Genomic DNA, 19,502 nt, shown 5'->3' with positions numbered 1-19,502 from the left:
TTGGCACAGCTAGAGGGTGTAATGACACTCCGCTTCAATTATCTATCCACCCTGCTTGCCGTGCCAATATCCACGATATACCACGGGTTCTCGTTCCATAACGCTTAAATAAAACGACTGGCTCATATCGTTATTAGACCAACGTCGATTACGACCGAACCATCACTATCAGGCGTTTTCTTTTTTATCACAGACACTTAGAAACACACAGTAAGCCTATCGCTATGAGTGTTAAAAAGAAGGTACCACGTATAGATTACAATCAACATTTTGACAGCAGGGCATACTTAAAGTTCTTTGAAGTCGAGCCGAGTATGCATGGATTCTTGCCTTTCGTACTACGCCACCTGAACAATACATTTTCATCAGGTAAGTGAGCTACTGAAGTCCTTGCCAGACAAACAGTTGTCAAGTGTGTTTTTTGATATATAGTCTTAAAACAAACACATATGTGATGGTACACATTCTCCTCAACAAGCTTTGTTTTGTTCCAAGTCACTGTTTCTAATTTCAGGAAACCTCAAGGGCAAAAAGCTGATTGACCTGGGGAGTGGACCTACAATCCATATCATAATAAGTGCAAGCAAATACTTTGAAGAAATAGTGGCGTCCGACTTGACCAGCGGGAGTCGCAGAGAGATCGAGAAGTGGCTTAAAAAGGAGGAAGACTGTTTTAACTGGCGTCCCTTCATCGAGTTCGTCTGTGAAATGGAAGGCAGAAGGTAGCCTATTCTGTGAATTATTAACACTATTAAGAATGCAATAATCAAAATTTATTCATACTTTACTGTGCATCCCGTTTCGAGCACATTATACATAGGCTATTTAAGAAATCTGCAAGAGACACAAATGTTTTTTGGTCAGCCACCAGAATAATTGCTGGTAATTGTGGACACTGTCCCAAATTGACCTTTCTGTAAGATCATCAATGCTTGTATTTGAACATAACCTACACCAGCAATGTTTTCAAATGTGTAAATTACTTGCCATCCTTGGTTTGAATGACAATTTGATGATGAGTAAATATTGGCGAGGTGCTAAGAGAATGTTTTTCACCATTTCTGGAGCAGCAGGTCACCAGAAGAGGTGGAACAGAGGCTTAGGCAGATTGTGCAGGTGTTGAAATGCGATGTTACATTGGAGAACCCTTTCCACCCTCTGCCGATGGAACCGGCAGACTGCATAACGTGTAGTCTTTGTCTTGAGGAAGCCTGCGAGGATGAGGAAGAATACGACCGCGCTATCGGAAGTATAGCCGCACTCCTCAAACCTGGCGGTTCGCTGGTGCTCACTGATATTCTAAATCAGTCATGCGGCGTAATGGGGGAGCAGACATTCGGTTGTCTGGCTCTTACCCAGAGCCAGGTTGAGGAAACGTTAAAGGGCCATGGCTTCTCCATTAAGGAGTTCGACACCCAGCCTGCAACAGAATTTGAAAAAAAGTACATTGATGGTGACCCCTTTTTTTATCTGGTTGCTCAGAAAACAGAGTAGGACTTAGTTGCATCAAGGATTTAGTTTTCCTATGCACAGGCATCTGTGAACTTATGGTAAATGCTTGAGGATAAAATTATACAATGACACATTCACGACTTTCACTTTCACATTTTTAAATCTATTAAAAAAAATGAATTGTGTGTGATATATTTTTAAAAGGGTGACTCATGCTCTCTTTATATGGGTGGGTCAAGGGATGAAATATATAGGGCAGCTTGTAGCATATTGGCTAAGGTACATGAGTGGAAGGTTGGTGGTTCAAGTCCTGTTGTAGCCACAATAAGATCTACACAGCTGTTGGGCCCTTGAGCAAGGCCCTTAACCCCACATTGCTCCAGAGGGGATTGTTTCCTGCTTAGTCTAAACTGTAAATCACTTTGGATAAAAGCGTGAGCTAAATAACATGTAATGTAACATTGAAAATGTAAACATATTATTAAAAGTTTCAGCATCCACTGTACTTGTCCATCTTTTTTGTGCATACACCGGTCAGGGTTCACACTGTTGGTGTGCTTTCCAGTCATTGATACACAAAACACAGGTATGCCTGGAACGCAGCCCCAAAGCTCATACTCCTTTCACACAAGTAATGACCCGGGTATGTCCCCTGTTCGCTGTTCAACACAGGTTATCCGACCTGGCAATGAAAAATGGATGAAACCAGAAATATAGGGTTGGCTCCAACACCCCCCCCCCCCTCACCCCCGGTTAGAGAACTGGTTCCACCGGGTGGATGTGGTTTCCACTCTTTAAAACGCCAGTTTGACTGCTAGCAGCTCTCGGTTCCCAACGTCATAGTTCCTCTCCGCCGGGGACAGCTTCTTGGAGAAGAAGGCGCAGGGGTGTAGTCGGTTGTCAGCAGCCGCCACCTGAGAGAGCACTGCTCCCACCCCTGTGTCGGAAGCATCCGTCTCGACCACAAACTGGCGGGTGGGGTCGGGGTGTACCAGGATGGGAGCGGAAGAGAACAGTCTCTTGACCTTGGTGAAGGCCGTCTCAGCTTCGGAGCTCCACTGGAATGGCACCGCAGGGGACGTGAGTTTGGTTAGAGAAGAGACCACTTGACTATAGGATCTGATGAACCTTCGGTAGAAGTTGGCGAATCCCAAGAAGCGTTGGAGCTGCTTACGTGAGGTGGGTGTGGGCCAGTCGGTAACTGCCAGAATCTTCTTGGGATCTGCCCTGATCCGTCCCCTCTCAAGGATAAACTCCAGGAACTCAACTGTGTCGGAGTGGAAGACGCACTTCTCCACCTTGACGAATAGTCTGTTCTCCAGGAGTCTCTGTAGGACTTGCCTGACGTGGTATTCATGATCCTTGGCATTGGTGGAGTAGATTAAGATGTCATCCAGGTAGACGAACACATGGCGACCCAACAAGTCCCGAAGAACATCATTCACCAGGGCCTGGAACACAGCAGGAGCATTGGTGAGGCCGAATGGCATGACCAGGTATTCGAAGTGTCCGAGAGAGGTGTTGAAGGCGGTCTTCCATTCATCGCCCTCACGGATACGGACCAGGTGGTAAGCGTTACGGAGATCCAACTTGGTGAAGATGGTGGCCTCGTGAAGTGGGTGGAACGCGGAGTCCATCAGGGGCAGAGGATACTTGTTCCTCACCGTGATGTTGTTCAGCTCCCTGTAGTCGATGCACGGGTGTAGGGAGCCATCTTTCTTCTGAACGAAGAAGAATCCCGCACCGACGGGAGAGGAAGAAGGGCGAATTAGTCCGTTAGCCAGGCAGTCACGGATGTATTTCTCCATCGCCTCCCTCTCTGGTCTGGAGACGTTGTATAGGCGACTTGAGGGAAGTGACGAACCAGGGAGGAGCTCGATGGCGCAGTCGTAGGGTCGATGAGGCGGCAAAGACTGAGCTTGTGTCTTGGAGAACACTGTGCCCAGGTCATGGTAAGGGGAGGGGACCCTCTCCAGGGAGGGTTTGGGAGTCTGTGGTAGAGCTGGCACTCCCTCTGCTGGTGGTGGGGCGGAACGCAAGCAGGACAGATGGCACTTCGGATCCCATGCTTGCACTTGGTTAGAACTCCAGTTGATCGTGGGGTTGTGTTTCTGGAGCCAGGGTAATCCCAAGATGAGTTGGTCATTAGGGGACTGGATGACGCGGAACTGGATCATCTCCCGATGGTTCCCAGAAATGATCAGTTGTAAGGGAATGGTGATTTGTGTCATGCGGCAGAAGGTCCTTCCATCCAGCGACCGCGCGTTCTCAGGGTGGGGTAGAGGGAGGGTGGGGATGTTCAGTTCAGACACCAAAACTTCGTCAATGAGATTGGCGTCCGCTCCAGAATCCACCAACGCGTTAATCCGGGTCGTTATGTCGGGCAGAATTAACAGAGTCATGAGCGTGGGACGATGGTTGTCTCTGTCAGACCCCTCATGTCTGTCGAAAGCTCTCACCTCCACTGGTCTCCTGGTCTTGAAGGAGCACCGAGCCTGGGTGTGACCCGGCCTCCCACAGTAGAAGCACGAACCAGTGGTTCTGCGGCGTGCTCGTTCCTCGGTAGAGATCCTTGTACCGGCCCGGGACAGGTCCATGGGTTCGGATCCCTCAGACTGCTGCTCCTCCAGTTGAGGACTTGGCCCCTGCCTGGGGTAATGGTTGCCAGGAAGGATCGGTCTCTCCGACCGACGTTGTCTGGCACGGTTGTCCAGGCGGATAGTGGTGCGCACAAGCTGGTCAAACTGGGTGATGGGGTCCAGTCACGCCAACTCGTCCTGGAGCATCTCACTCAGGCTGGCCAGGAAGAGATTTGCCAACGCCGCATCGTTCCAGCTAGTAGCCGCCGCGAAGGTGCGGAAGTCGATGGAGTGGTCTGCCGCGGTCTTCCGTCCTTGGCGCAGAGCAATCAGTCTCTGGGATGGCTCCTGGTCGCTGGATGCGTGTTGGAAGACCTTCCGAATCTCATCGGCGAAGACTGGGTAAAGAGGAGGGAATGAATCCCCGGACCACACCGCCGTAGCCCAGTCCAACGCCCTCCCCTTGAGTAGCCCCATCACATAGCCAATCCGACGGTCGTCGCTGTTGTAGGTCTGGGGCTGTTGCCTGAACACGAAGTCGCATTGTAGAAGGAAAGCCTTGCACCTCTCAGGTTCTCCACCAAACCTCTCCGGAGGGGGTTGTTGGGGCTCTCGGAATTGGCAGGTTCCCGTGGGGTTGAGCGCTGGGGATGTGGGTGGGTGGGAAGGCTCCTCCCGTGGTTGTGGCAGGACCGCGACGGCGAGCCTCCTCATCTCCGCACACAGTTCACGAATCTCCAGATGAAGTTCGGAGATTCCTTGTGAATGCTGCCGGACGATGGCTCCTTGTTCCTGGAGGGCGTGGAACATGGCAGTAGAGTCAGCAGGGTCCATTTTGGCGAAATTGTTCTGAGACGGGTGCGTGGGGGTTGGACCCAAAATGCACGACTCAGAAACAATAGTTAAATAAAGTCCCGTTAGGGCTTTATTCGGGACGAGTCCCAGGAGCGTAGTAAACACAACCAAAGTCCATACACGAAGATCCAGCCAAACAAATATAAAACAAACAAAAAGCACGGTGCCGAGGGAAGAGGCAATCTCGTAGTCGGTAGACGTGCAGGGAGGTCCGGTAGCAGGAGAGCAGTCAGCGGGGCAGATGAACAGGCGGACGGCAGGCAGAGGCGTAGTCGTGGGCGAAGCGGGAGTCGAAACCATGAAACAATCAGCGGGGCAAAAGTACAAAAACGGTAGGCGAGGACGTAGTCAAAAAACAAACAGTGGTCAACAAAACGAAATCAATGGACGATGGTCGATAAACAGGCTAGGATCGTAACGTGTAATCAAAACAGTAAATGCTCAAGAGTTGCGTGGAAAACAGAGGCAGACAATTTCGCAGTGAACAGTTGCGCGACTGGGCTATAAATGCAGGTGTAGACAGGTGTAGACAATTAGTTAGAGCGTAGCAAGGAAATGGAAAACAGGTGCGATGGATGACAAGTTTAACAAGGAGATTAGTAATCGTTAGTAATAAACCTATCCTGCCCTAGCATTAGTAAATTAGTAAATGACATGCACGAGAAACGTAAGGTAACATGAACACATGATTAGTTTGTTAGTCTCTACCCAATCCTGATCTAGCGTTAGTAGTTTTAGTAAATAGACAAATGGAAACACTTAGGGGAGTGAATGACAGAACGAGAGAGAGAGAGAGAGAAAAGGCGGAACGCAAGGTTTGCGGAAAAACATGTAAAAGTGTATGCATAACAACGACCAGTTACGTAACAATAAACATGCATCAAAACAAACACAAAGCGAAACTAAGACGATAATCACTCAACATAACCAGGTAATAAAATCGTACGACAACATAACTAGACATGACAAGAAAATAAATCGTAACGAGACATAACTAAACATGACAAGAAAATAAATCGTAACGAAACATAACTAAACAACATGACGAACCTAGACAACATAATACATGATAAGACACTACGTGACTAAGACAACATAAATAAACATAAATCAACATAAAACATGGCGAGACAGACCTGAAACGTGACACCTACTGCCTAGTTTTCATAAAAGGTGAATAGAATCTAAAACTGTATCAAGCCTGGTCTTGAAAACCCCCAGTATTTATATCCAGATATTGTGAGCCATTTGATTTTTACCCCAAGGCCTTTACTGCAGAGCTACTGTATCTAATGTATGAAAGCTTCCAAGCTTAAAAACAATTTCTGGTAGGATGGGTGAATATTGGTAATTTTGCTCTTAAAACTCTTAAAACCCCCCAGTATTTCTGCCTCCACTACATGTACTGGCAAGCTATTCCACACATTGACCACTCGCTGTGTGAAAAATTACTTCCTAATTTCTGTACGGAATTTCTCCTTTACTAATGTCCATTTGTGCTCTCTCCTTCTGTTAACCAAACTCACCCCGAAGAATCTCCTTTAATTTGTTAATCCCTTCAGTGAATTTAAAAGCCTCAATCAAAGCCCCCTAAGTCTCCTTTTACTAAGCTTAAAGAGATTAAGCATCTTAAGTCTATCCTCATAACTCTTATCTTTTATACATGGAATCAATCTGGTTGCCCTCCTCTGAACCTTTTTCAGTGCCTCTATATCTTTCTTATAGTGTGGCCCCCAGAACTGCACACAGTACTCTAGTGTGGTATAACAAAAGAGTATTGTATTCGGTGAGTATAACTTCCTTGGACTGATACTCAATTGTCCTGCTATGTATCCTAGCATCCTATTGGCTTGCTACCACACATTGACTAGAACCCGAAAGGCTTTGGTCAACTATTACCCCTCAACTTGAGCACTATCCAATTTTGTAGCCCCCATAAAGTAATCCTGCCTTATATTTTTATTTCCCATGTGTAGAACTTTACATTTAGTTGTACTGAATTTCATTTTCCAGGTTTCAGCCCACTTCTGGATTCTTATATTAGTTCTCGCCTAGCGCAGGTACAAATTCACATTGACGGTTTGGATCCATAAGTAATTCCAAAGACTGAGTGGACTGAGTCCATACTGTTAGCTAAACCTCCTAGTTTTGTATCATCTGCAATTTAACTAAATTGCTTTACTTTCAATGCCTATATCAAGGTCATTTATGTAACTGAGGAAGAGCAGTGGCCCCAGCACCTATCCCTGTGGGACCCTTCCTACTACTACTCTGTGTTCTATCCCGTAGCCAATTCCGAACCCACTTCGAAATAGCTCCTATATTTCCCACCGTCCTCATTTTGATAATGAGTTTTGTCGAGGACCCGGCCCTAGGCCCGCCTGATGAGAGATTGACAGAAGATGGGTTAGGCAGGAATGCATTGTTAACCCTTCGCACACGCCAATGGGGTAGGAGTAAAAGCTCCCGTAAGAGGAGAAGTATATGGTACAAGATAAATGTACAACCGTATATGGATACTGAGGAGTCTGAAGTCAGAGGACTTAGATTCAGGGTTTTAGAGAGCAAGGCTAAAGGCCTGACTGAGGCCATGCGTAGAATGTGTTCTAGCATGACCATGGAAGATGCTGAACACGCAGAACGGAAAATTGGTGACCCAGGGTGTTTTGCATTCAAGGAGACGATAGATGTGATAACATACTTGGTTGACACGTGTGGGCTTGCTCCTACAGGGGAGGAGCACAAGGCCTGGTTAAAGCAACAGGATGAGAAAGACAATGAAGATAATTGGGAGATCAAAGAGCAGGAGGAGATTGAAAAATGTAAGAGAGATAAGGAAAATGGAAAGGATGTCAATACCGAAAGAAGATTAAGAGGCTTCAAGGGCCTTCCTGATTATAACACAAATAATTTATCGGATAGATTCAAAGGACTGACTATAGAGGAGTTAAATGATGAATTACACTCAGCTATTAGCTGGATGTCCTTTGTAGATCCCTTAAGGCACCATAAAAAGGGGCACCTGAAGAGTGTGTTGAGATGGTGGCAGGCTTTAACTTCTGGCTTGCATGAGATCAAAGTTTGGAGGAAGTCAAGGAGAGACTATGAAATTGAAACAGACACCAGTGATGAATAGGTTCATTAAAAATTACATAAGAGCTAGTGTTTTTCCACTCGTATATTAAGATGGTGGAAATTCCCAAACTGGAGGGGCACATGACATAAAATATTGGGGACATTTCTTTTGAGGTATGAGAAAATGACAATTGGAAAAACAGAAATAATTAATATGATCATTAAAAAACAAGTTACATAAGAGATAAATGTCTTCCCGCTTGAAATATTGGGGACATTTCTTATAAAAAAAGGTACACTTTTGTATGCAAAAAAGATATATAAGGAATAAGCTTTTAGACCTTAGAGTGGGATCTTAGAATTTGGCTTCAGAAGATGTCTACGAGCTGTTGAAAAAAGAGCCACGCAGAACAACTATAACCAAGCTGGAGTGGTAATTATAATCTATATTACTTGTAGAAGTAGGAAAAGTAACACATTATAAGTTTCCTTTTATTTTAATATCTTTTATTTCTCATTAAGGTACTATATAAGGTAGAAAAATGTAGAGAAGTTATCATAGTTAGATAAATATAATATTCTAGAAATAGTTTCTTTTTAAATGTCCAGAAGGGGGAGCTATAGGATAAGGCTAAGGCCAAAGAGGATGGATATTGGAGGGGTGTACCTTGATTTTTAAACATCATGGTGGAAAGGTAAATTAGAAAGAGCTAAAGGGGTATATGTAACTTGCATGTGATTAGCAAACTGCAAAAGATGATATGTACACTGTAATCTGTATAACTCTATTCTTTTGATTGATTACAATAAAGTATATCTTACTATAATCACATGTGATAAAGAGTCTTTAGAGGAATACATTGAATACAGGACATCGAATACCAGATTTGCATCACACCCTTCACTTCGAGACTGGGCTGGAAGTTCAGAAGAACTTACCAGGGCTCCAGGACGTTCGGAGTACTTGAGTTCGTCCCCGAGACACCTGATGGTGAGGTCTGAGCTCGGCAAGGGGTCCGTGGCTCACAACAGTTTGTCATGTGGTAACTTAGCAAATGCTTTTTGGAAATCTAGATATACAAAAACACTTGGTAGTGTCCTCAAAGAAAGGTTTACCTGCTGCCTTATTTGTCTTAAGTTTATGTCATTTATGTGTAAAAAAACTCAGCAAAGTGACCATTAAAGGCATCACCAATATCTTTATTCTCATACAGCAGTTCTCCTTTGTTAGTCTGAATGCACTTGACCGCTTTAATTTTCCTTTTCCTGCTACAGTCTGGAAAGAAGCCTTTGGGATTGCAATTTGCATTATATGATATTTGCCTTTCAAATTGCCTTTGTCTTACCGTAGTTATTTTTTAACCTTACCACGCATATTACAATATTCAGCTTTATTACTCTCAGTGCTGTCCTAAGCCACCATTACTTGATTTTTGCCCTGAAAATGTTTTGTTATCGCTCTAACCATTATATGTAGCCTTGCCATTTCCGTCTGGGCAGTCTGTACCTCCCTGCCCATTACACTGTCTATCCTCCCTGCCCCCAAGTCCCTAGTTTAAATAATCCTGTGTTAGCCTAAGCATACGCTGACCCAGTGCAAAGGTTCCCCTCTGGTTCAGGTGCAGCCCGTCACACTTGTATCGCTCACCCCTGTCCCAATTAGAGTCCCAATGCCCCATAAACCTGTATCTTTCTCTCCTACAAAATGTTGTAGCCACGTGTTAAACCTCCAGATAAAGTTCTGCTTCCCTCTGTTTGCACGTGGTGCAGGTAGAATTCCAGAGAAGACTAGCGTGGAGGTTCAGAGACAGAGGCCGGGTCCAATTCCTACAAGGGCTGGAACCTCTGGAGATACTGCCCCTACCTCCCTACCTACCTACCTTGTTGGACTAGGCTCATCTAGAGTTAGCAATAGCATTAGCCATTCTGTGCTAACATTCATAAGACCTAGCCCAAAAAATTATGCTAACGTAACGTTGCTTAGTGAGACCGAGTGACTGAATGACCGAGTGACTGCTTAGCTTACCTCTTTAGTGCTAGCTATATCCTCCACTGTCACAACTGACTCTGAGTCTGTGTCACTGTCCGACTCGCGTTGCTGCTGACTAACGTTAACGTTAACGTTACTGCTACTGTTACTGCTACTAGCAGCAGTTCCAGAGAACATTTGTGTAATCTTTCTACATTTTGAGGCATCCTCTGCCAACTTTTGGACTTTCTTGTCTCTAATTTTCTGGGCACCTCCTTTGCGCTTTCGATCCATTTCGATCCATTTCTCAACTGACAACAACCTGACAACAGGGAGGAGGGGTCAGGGTTGAGCCTACCAGACGGGAGGGGTTGGGCTTAAGCATGTGATTGGGCCGGCCCACTGTCAGTATAGAAAATGAGCCAATGGGCCGCTGTCCATTTTTTTGGGGCCGCTCGATAACAAAAACATTAAAAATGTTTTTTTTTTAAATTTTTTTTTTTTTTTTTATAAATCATACCGGCCCAAACCGGCCCAAAACTAGACCGGCCCGCTTGTAGACTATATAGCCAGTCCAGCCCTGTGTGTGTGTGTGTGTGTTTGTGTAAATTGGTGAATGAGAGTAAGAGAATGAGAATGCATATAAATGCAATCAATTTACCATATACCATCTGAAGAGTCATCCAGGGTGAACCTTGTTGATCAAGGTATGGCAATTTGCAAGCATGTTTATGCAATGTGCGTGCATATTCAGCAGCAATGAAAGAAACTGTTATTGCATACAAAATATGGATATTGGCACAGCTAGAAGGTGTAATGACACTCCGCTTCAATTATCTATCCACCCTGCTTGCTGTGCCAATATCCACAATATACCACGGGTTCTCGTTCCATAACGCTTAAATAAAATGACTGGGTCATATCGTTATTAGAGCAACGTCGATTACGACCGAACCATCACTATCAGGCGTTTTTTTCATTATTATTTTTTTATCACAGACACTTAGAAACACACAGTAAGCCTACAGCTATGAGTGGTAAAAAGAAGGTACCACGTATAGATTACGATCAACATTTTGACAGCAGGGCATACTTAAAGTTCTTTGAAGTCGAGCCGAGTATGCATGGATTCTTGCCTTTCGTACTACGCCACCTGAACAATACATTTTCATCAGGTAAGTGAGCTACTGAAGTCCTTGCCAGACAAACACTTGTCAAGCGTGTTTTTTGATCATTTACTGCTGCTTCAAAGTATCTCGGATAGTCTTAAAACAAACACATATGTGATGGTACACATTCTCCTCAACAAGCTTTGTTTTGTTCCAAGTCACTGTTTCTAATTTCAGGAAACCTCAAGGGCAAAAAGCTGATTGACCTGGGGAGTGGACCTACAATCCATATCATAATAAGTGCAAGCAAATACTTTGAAGAAATAGTGGCGTCCGATTTGACTAGCGGGAGTCGCAGAGAGATCGAGAAGTGGCTTAAAAAGGAGGAAGACTGTTTTAACTGGCGTCCCTTCATCGAGTTCGTCTGTGAAATGGAAGGCAGAAGGTAGCCTACTCTGTGAATTATTAACACTATTAAGAATGCAATAATCAAAATTTATTTATACTTTACTGTGCATCCCATTTCGAGCACATTATACATAGGCTATTTAAGAAATTTGCTCTTTAAAAGAGGCACATGGAAAGTGTGTGTGAGAGTTGTCATTGACTAATCAAGAGACACAAATGTTTTTTGGTCAGCCACCAGAATAATTGCTGGTAATTGTGGACACTGTCCCAAATTGACCTTTCTGTAAGATCATCAATGCTTGTATTTGAACATAACCTACACCAGCAATGTTTTCAAATGTGTAAATCACTTGCCATCCTTGGTTTGAATGACAATTTGATGATGAGTAAATATTGGCGAGGTGCTAAGAGAATGTTTTTCACCATTTCTGGAACAGCAGGTCACCAGAAGAGGTGGAACAGAGGCTTAGGCAGATTGTGCGATGTTCCATTGGAGAACCCTTTCCACCCTCTGCCGATGGAACCGGCAGACTGCATAACGTGTAGTCTTTGTCTTGAGGGAGCCTGCGAGGATGAGGAAGAATATGACCGCGCTATCGGAAATATAGCCGCACTCCTCAAACCTGGCGGTTCGCTGGTGCTCACTGATATTCTAAATCAGTCATGCGGCATAATCGGGCCGCAGAGATTCGATTGTCTGGTTCTTACCCAGAGCCACGTTGAGGAAACGTTAAAGGGCCATGGCTTCTCCATTAAGGAGTTCGACACCCAGCCTGCAACAGAATTAGAAAAAAAGAACATTGATGGTGACCCCTTTTTTTATCTGGTTGCTCAGAAAATAGAGTAGGACTTAGTTGCATGAAGGATTTATTTTTCCTATGCACAGGCATCTGTGAACTTATGGTAAATGCTTGAGGATAAAATTATACAAAGACACATTTGCGACTTTCACTTTTTAAATCTATAAAAAAAATGAATTGTGTGTGATATATTTTTAAAAGGGTGACTCATGCTCTCTTTATATGGGTGGGTCAAGGGATGAAATATATAGGGCAGCTTGTAGCATATTGGCTAAGGCACATGAGTGGGAGCTGGAAGGTTGGTGGTTCAAGTCCTGTTGTAGCCACAATAAGATCTACACAGCTGTTGGGCCCTTGAGCAAGGCCCTTAACCCCACATTGCTCCAGATGGGATTGTTTCCTGCTTAGTCTAAACTGTAAGTCACTTTGGATAAAAGTGTGAGCTAAATAACATGTAATGTAACATTGAAAATGTAAACATATTATTAAAAGTTTCAGCATCCACTGACCGTATTTGTCCATCTTTTTTGTGCATACACCGGTCAGGGTTCACACTGTTGGTGTGCTTTCCAGTCATTGATACAAATGACACAAAACACAGGTATGCCTGGAACGCAGCCCCAAAGCTCATACTCCTTTCACGCAAGTAATGACCCGGGTATGTCCCCTGTTTGCTGTTCAACACACGTTATCCGACCTGGCAATGAAAAATGGACGAAACCAGAAATATAGGGTTGGCTCCAACACCCCCCCCCCCCCCCCCCCCTCATCCCAGGTTAGAGAACTGGTTCCACCGGGTGGATGTGGTTTCCACTCTTTAAATTTGGTGCATCAAATGGTGCCAGAAAGCTGGCACACTGAAATGGAGACAACCCATTCATGTAATCAAGGATATGGGACACACCTTTTAGTTCTCACCTAACGCTGGTACAAATTCACATTGACGGTTTGGATCCATATGCAATTCCAAAGACTGAATGGACATAAAACAATTATGAATACCCCAGTATATTTTCAGTATATGTATCCAGACATTGTGAGTCATTTGATTTTTACCCCAAGGCCTTTACTGCAGAGCTACTGCATGAAAGCCTGCAAGCTTAAAAACAATTTCTGGAAGGATGGGTGAATTTAGGTAATTTTGCTATTAACATTAGTTAACTTAGCCATCACCACAAAATAATATTTTATTTTGCATGACCAGTCCTTGAAGTGTTAGCTGGCTACATTTTTTATAAACTCAGGACCTGATTTTCTAATTAAAATAAACAAAAGTCAACATCTGAATAGTAAGTTATTTTTTCATCAATCTGCTGCATGTCCTCTGTAGGACTGGGTTGCACCAGCTCTACTTCAGTTTAGATGTGGCCTAGTTATAACCTAAAAACCTACAAAATTCTGATTCAGGCATTGCTAAAATAAAGGCAGTGACACCATGGGAACAAGCTACAATGTACTAACAACTAAATCGACCATATGATTATACTTTGCAGGCATACTCTTGCGGTCACTTCTTCTGAATCCAGCTAAGTACTGTTGTTGAATTGGTCCACAGTACAGTCTCCTCTCTTGGATCTTGATGGTGAATTCTCTGTGGATGAGTCTTGTGAGCTGGGCACCTGCCAGGTCAGAGTTGTTGACGTGGTATGGACTCTAGACCTCGCAAGCACAAATGGCAGGTGAACCCTCTCTTGAGGGTCTTCTAGACGGAGGTAGGCAACCAATCCGTAGTCTATCGTAAAATAACATAATATTAGGTAATTGCGAGCAATGCTTGTCTTTTCCTACCCCTAAATGTACCTACTGCCTAGTTTTCCTAAAAGGTGAATAGAATCTAAAACTGTATCAAGCCTGGTCTTGAAAACCCCCAGTATTTATATCCAGACATTGTGAGCCATTTGATTTTTACCCCAAGGCCTTTACTGCAGAGCTACTGTATCTACTGTATGAAAGCTTCCAAGCTTAAAACCAATTTCTGGTAGGATGGGTGAATATTGGTAATTTTGCTGTTATAACTCTTAAAACCCCCCAGTATTTCTGCCTCCACTACATGTACTGGCAAGCTATTCCACACATTGACCACTCGCTGTGTGAAAAAATACTTCCTAATATCTGTACGGGATTTCTCCTTTACTAATGTCCATTTGTGCTCTCTCCTTCTGTTAACCAAACTCACCCCGAAGAATCCCCTTTAATTAAATTTGTTCATCCCTTCAGTGAATTTAAAAGCCTCAATCAAAGCCCCCTAAGTCTCCTTTTACTAAGCTTACAGAGATTAAGCATCTTAAGTCTATCCTCATAACTCTTATCTTTTATACATGGAATCAATCTGGTTGCCCTCCTCTGAACCTTTTTTAGTGCCTCTATATCTTTCTTATTGTGTGGCCCCCAGAACTGCACACAGTACTCTAGTGTGGTATAACAAAAGAGTATTGTATTCGGTGAGTATAACTTCCTTGGACTGATACTCAATTGTCCTGCTATGTACCCTAGCATCCTATTGGCCTGCTACCACACATTGACTAGAACCCGAAAGGCTTTGGTCAACTATTACCCCTCAACTTGAGCACTATCCAATTTTGTAGCCCCCATCCTGCCTTATATTTTTATTTCCCATGTGTAGAACTTTACATTTAGTTGTACTGAATTTCATTTTCCAGGTTTCAGCCCACTTCTGGATTCTTATATTAGTTCTCGCCTAGCGCAGGTACAAATTCACACTGACGGTTTGGATCCATATGTAATTCCAAAGACTGAGTGGACTGAGTCCATACTGTTAGCTAAACCTCCTAGTTTTGTATCATCTGCAATTTAACTAAATTGCTTCACTTTCAATGCTTATATCAAGGTCATTTATGTAACTGAGGAAGAGCAGTGGCCCCAGCACCTATCCCTGTGGGACCCTTCCTACTACTACTCTGTGTTCTATCCCGTAGCCAATTCCGAACCCACTTCGAAATGGCTCCTATATTTCCCACCGTCCTCATTTTGATAATGAGTTTGTCATGTGGTAACTTAGCAAATGCTTTTTGGAAATCTAGATATACAAAAACACTTGGTAGTGTCCTCAAAGAAAGGTTTACCTGCTGCCTTATTGGTCTTAAGTTTACGTCATTTATGTGTAAAAAAAATCAGCAAAGTGGCCATTAAAGGCATCACCAATATCTTTATTCTCATACAGCAGTTCTCCTTTGTTAGTCTGAATGCACTTGACCTCTTTAATTTTCCTTTTCCTGCTACAGTCTGGAATGAAGCCTTTGGGATTGCAATTTGCATTATCTGATATTTGCCTTTCAAATTGCTTTTTGGCTTACCGTAGTTATTTTTTAACATTACCACGCATATTACAATATTCAGCTTTATTACTCTCAGTTCTGTCCTAAGCCACCATTACTTGATTTTTGCCCTGAAAATATTTTGTATTATATGTAGCCTTGCCATTTCCGTCTGGGCAGTCTGTACCTCCCTGCCCATTACACTCTCTATCCTCCCTGTCCCCAAGTCCCTAGTTTAAATAATCCTGTGTTAGCCTAAGCATACGCTGACCCAGTGCAAAGGTTCCCCTCTGGTTCAGCTGCAGGCCGTTACACTTGTATCGCTCATCCCTGTCCCAATTAGAGTCCCAATGCCCGATAAACCTGTACCTTTCTCTCCTACAAAATCTTGAAGCCATGTATTAAACCTCCAGATAAAGTTCTGCTTCCCTCTGTTTGCACGTGGTGCAGGTAGAATTCCAGAGAAGACTAGCGTGGAGGTTCAGAGACAGAGGCCGGGTCCAATTCCTACAAGGGCTGGAACCTCTGGGGATACCGCCCCTACCTCAGATCCATTTTGTTGTACCAAATGGGAGCATCTTCCACCAGAGGGGCCCTAAATGGTGGCATGTCTGGGATGGCCAGGAAGGAGAGGAGTGGCGTTTCCATTGACCTCCACACGATTGGTTGCAGACTGCAGCAGCTCAATGGCCTACTTGTCCAACCTGGATGCCACAGAGGTAAAAAGGGACATTAAATCAGGGTAAGAATGGTCACCTGGAAATTGTCATTCGATCCCCTGCCCTGGGTGTGTCGAAGTGTCCCTGAGCAAGACACCTAGCCTGCCTTTGCTCCCGACAAGCTGATTGGTGCTTTGCATGGCAGCCTAATGCTTTTGGTGTGTGTATGTGTGTGTGTTTGTGTGAATTGGTGAATGAGAGGCATTAAAATGCATATAAATGCAATCAATTTACCATATACCATCTGAAGAGTCATCCAGGGTGAACTTCAGCTTCCGTGGGTCCTTAGTACTGGTTCCAGCAGAGCCACTCCTGCTTGTCCTTAGATACCATATTCAGGGGGCACTTAACATTGGATCCACAGTAGAGCTCCGTATGGCCTTTCTCCTTGAGTTTCTTTAGCATTCCCACTTGGGACTGGACTCAAATGGTAAAATGGTCTAAGGCCTTGTCCTCCTTTATGGAGGGTAGGCATTCCAGTTCTTCTATTTCCTTCAGGGCAACTGATGTGAGGGAGTAGTTCCCAACCCTCCAGACAACAGCTCCTCTACTTCTAACTTTACAGCACGCAAATTACAGGAGGCAGAAGCACTGGGTGCCATTAAAGTAAAAAATTCTGGCACATTTCTAATGCTGTGCTCACTTGATGATCAAGGTCTGGCAATTTGCAAGCATTTTTATGCAATGTGCGTGCATATTTAGCAGCAATGAAAGAAACTGTTATTGCGTACAAAATATGGATATTAGCACAGCTAGAGGGTGTAATGACACTCCGCTTCAATTATCTATCCACCCTGCTTGCTGGGCAAATATCCACGATATACCACGGGTTCTCGTTCCATAACGCTTAAATAAAATGACTGGGTCATATCGTTATTAGAGCAACGTCGATTGCAACCGAACCATCACTATCAGGCGTTTTTTATTATTTTATTTTTTATCACAGACACTTAGAAACACACAGTAAGCCTACAGCTATGAGTGGTAAAAAGAAGGTACCACGTATAGATTACAATCAACATTTTGACAGCAGGGCATACTTAAAGTTCTTTGAAGTCGAGCCGAGTATGCATGGATGCTTGCCTTTCATACTACGCCACCTGAATAATACATTTTCATCAGGTAAGTGAGCTACTGAAGTCCTTGCCAGACAAACACTTGTCAAGCGTGTTTTTTCATCTTTTACTGCTGCTTCAAAGTATCTAGGATAGTCTTAAAACAAACACATATGTGATGGTACACATTCTCCTCAACAAGCTTTGTTTTGTTCCAAGTCACTGTTTCTAATTTCAGGAAACCTCAAGGGCAAAAAGCTGATTGACCTGGGGAGTGGACCTACAGTCCATATCATAATAAGTGCAAGCAAATACTTTGAAGAAATAGTGGCGTCCGATTTGACTAGCGGGAGTCGCAGAGAGATCGAGAAGTGGCTTAAAAAGGAGGAAGACTGTTTTAACTGGCGTCCCTTCATCGAGTTCGTCTGTGAAATGGAAGGCAGAAGGTAGCCTATTCTGTGAATTATTAACACTATTAAGAATGCAATAATCAAAATTTATTTATGCTTTACTGTGCATCCCATTTCGAGCACATTATACATAGGCTATTTAAGAAATCTGCTCTTTACAAGAGGCACATGGAAAGTGTGTGTGAGAGTTGTCATTGACTAATCAAGAGACACAAATGTTTTTTGGTCAGCCACCAGAATAATTGCTGGTAATTGTGGACACTGTCCCAAATTGACCTTTCTGTAAAATCATCAATGCTTGTATTTGAACATAACCTACACCAGCAATGTTTTCAAATGTGTAAATCACTTGCTATCCTTGGTTTGAATGACAATTTGATGATGAGTAAATATTGGCGAGGTGCTAAGAGAATGTTTTTCACCATTTCTGGAACAGCAGGTCACCAGAAGAGGTGGAACAGAGGCTTAGGCAGATTGTGCAGGTGTTGAAATGCGACGTTACACTGGAGAACCCTTTCCACCCTCTGCCGATGGAACCGGCAGACTGCATAACGTGTAGTCTTTGTCTTGAGGGAGCCTGCGAGGATGAGGAAGAATACGACCGTGCTATCGGAAGTATAGCCGCACTCCTCAAACCTGGCAGTTCGCTGGTGCTCACTGATACTCTAAATCAGTCATACGCCGTAATGGGGCCGCAGAGATTCGATTGTCTGGTTCTTACCCAGAGCCTGGTTGAGGAAACGTTAAAGGGCCATGGCTTCTCCATTAAGGAGTTCGACACCCAGCCTGCAACAGAATTAGAAAAAAACTACACTGATGGTGACTCCTTTTTTTATCTGGTTGCTCAGAAAACAGAGTAGGACTTAATTGCATCAAGGATTTAGTTTTCCTATGCACAGGCATCTGTGAACTTATGGTAAATGCTTGAGGATAAAATTATACAAAGACACATTTGCGACTTTCACTTTCACATTTTCAAATCTATAAAAAAAATGAATTGTGTGTGATATATTTTTAAAAGGGTGACTCATGCTCTCTTTATATGGGTGGGTCAAGGGATGAAATATGTAGGGTAGCTTGTAGCATATTGGCTAAGGTACATGAGTGGGACCTGGAAGGTTGGTGGTTCAAGCCCTGTTGCAGCCACAATAAGATCTACACAGCTGTTGGGCCCTTGAGCAAGGCCCTTAACCCCACATTGCTCCAGGGGGGATTGTTTCCTGCTTAGTCTAAACTGTATGTCACTTTGGATTCAAGGCGTGAGCTAAATAACATGTAATGTAACATTGAAAATGTAAACATATTATTAAAAGTTTCAGCATCCACTGACCGTATTTGTCCATCTTTTTTGTGCATACACCGGTCAGGGTTCACACTGTTGGTGTGCTTTCCAGTCATTGATACACAAAACACAGGTATGCCTGGAATGCAGCCCCAAAGCTCATACTCCTTTCACGCAAGTAATGACCCGGGTATGTCCCCTGTTTGCTGTTCAACACAGGTTATCCGACCTGGCAATGAAAAATGGACTAAACCAGAAATATAGGGTCGGCTCCAATTTCATGCATCAAATGGTGCCAATCCCATGCAGAAAGCTGGCACAACAAAATGGAGACAACCCATTCATGTAATCAAGAATATGGGACACACCTTTTAGTTCTCACCAAACACTGGTACAAATTCAAATTAACGGTTTGGATCCAATATACAATTATGAATACCCCAGTATATTTTCAGTATATGTAGCCAGACATTGTGAGTCATTTGATTTTTACCCCAAGGCCTTTACTGCAGAG

General features: G+C 43.7%; 2 protein-coding genes and 1 long non-coding RNA gene across 4 annotated transcripts; all 3 read left to right on the top strand.

Moving 5' to 3' along the window:
- The first annotated feature begins 202 nt into the window (after positions 1-202).
- On the top strand, positions 203-1,894 carry LOC133108717 (nicotinamide N-methyltransferase-like). 2 transcript variants are annotated; one of them, XM_061218406.1, is made up of 3 exons: positions 203-369; positions 515-722; positions 1,071-1,894. In XM_061218406.1, the coding sequence occupies exons 1-3, from the start codon at positions 225-227 to the stop codon at positions 1,492-1,494; spliced, it is 777 nt and encodes a 258-aa protein (XP_061074390.1). In that variant the 5' UTR covers positions 203-224; the 3' UTR covers positions 1,495-1,894. The 2 variants fall into 2 exon arrangements, with proteins under 2 accessions (XP_061074390.1, XP_061074389.1); XM_061218405.1 differs by having other exon boundaries at positions 1,068-1,894.
- An 8,956-nt stretch (positions 1,895-10,850) lies between these two features.
- On the top strand, positions 10,851-11,928 carry LOC133107185 (uncharacterized). Its single transcript, XR_009704570.1, has 3 exons — positions 10,851-11,105; positions 11,277-11,484; positions 11,885-11,928. It is a non-coding gene; the product is annotated as an uncharacterized LOC133107185 (long non-coding RNA).
- Positions 11,929-17,036: 5,108 nt separating this feature from the next.
- Positions 17,037-19,031, top strand: LOC133108663 (nicotinamide N-methyltransferase-like). The gene is made up of 3 exons (XM_061218294.1): positions 17,037-17,363; positions 17,535-17,742; positions 18,143-19,031. The coding sequence occupies exons 1-3, from the start codon at positions 17,219-17,221 to the stop codon at positions 18,564-18,566; spliced, it is 777 nt and encodes a 258-aa protein (XP_061074278.1). The 5' UTR covers positions 17,037-17,218; the 3' UTR covers positions 18,567-19,031.
- Positions 19,032-19,502: the final 471 nt, after the last annotated feature.

This window comes from Conger conger, chromosome 13 (genome assembly GCF_963514075.1).
Source record: "Conger conger chromosome 13, fConCon1.1, whole genome shotgun sequence".
NCBI classification, from domain to species: Eukaryota; Metazoa; Chordata; class Actinopteri; order Anguilliformes; family Congridae; genus Conger; species Conger conger.
Note: the sequence above shows the minus strand (reverse complement) of the source record. Positions and strands in the feature narration are given on the sequence as shown.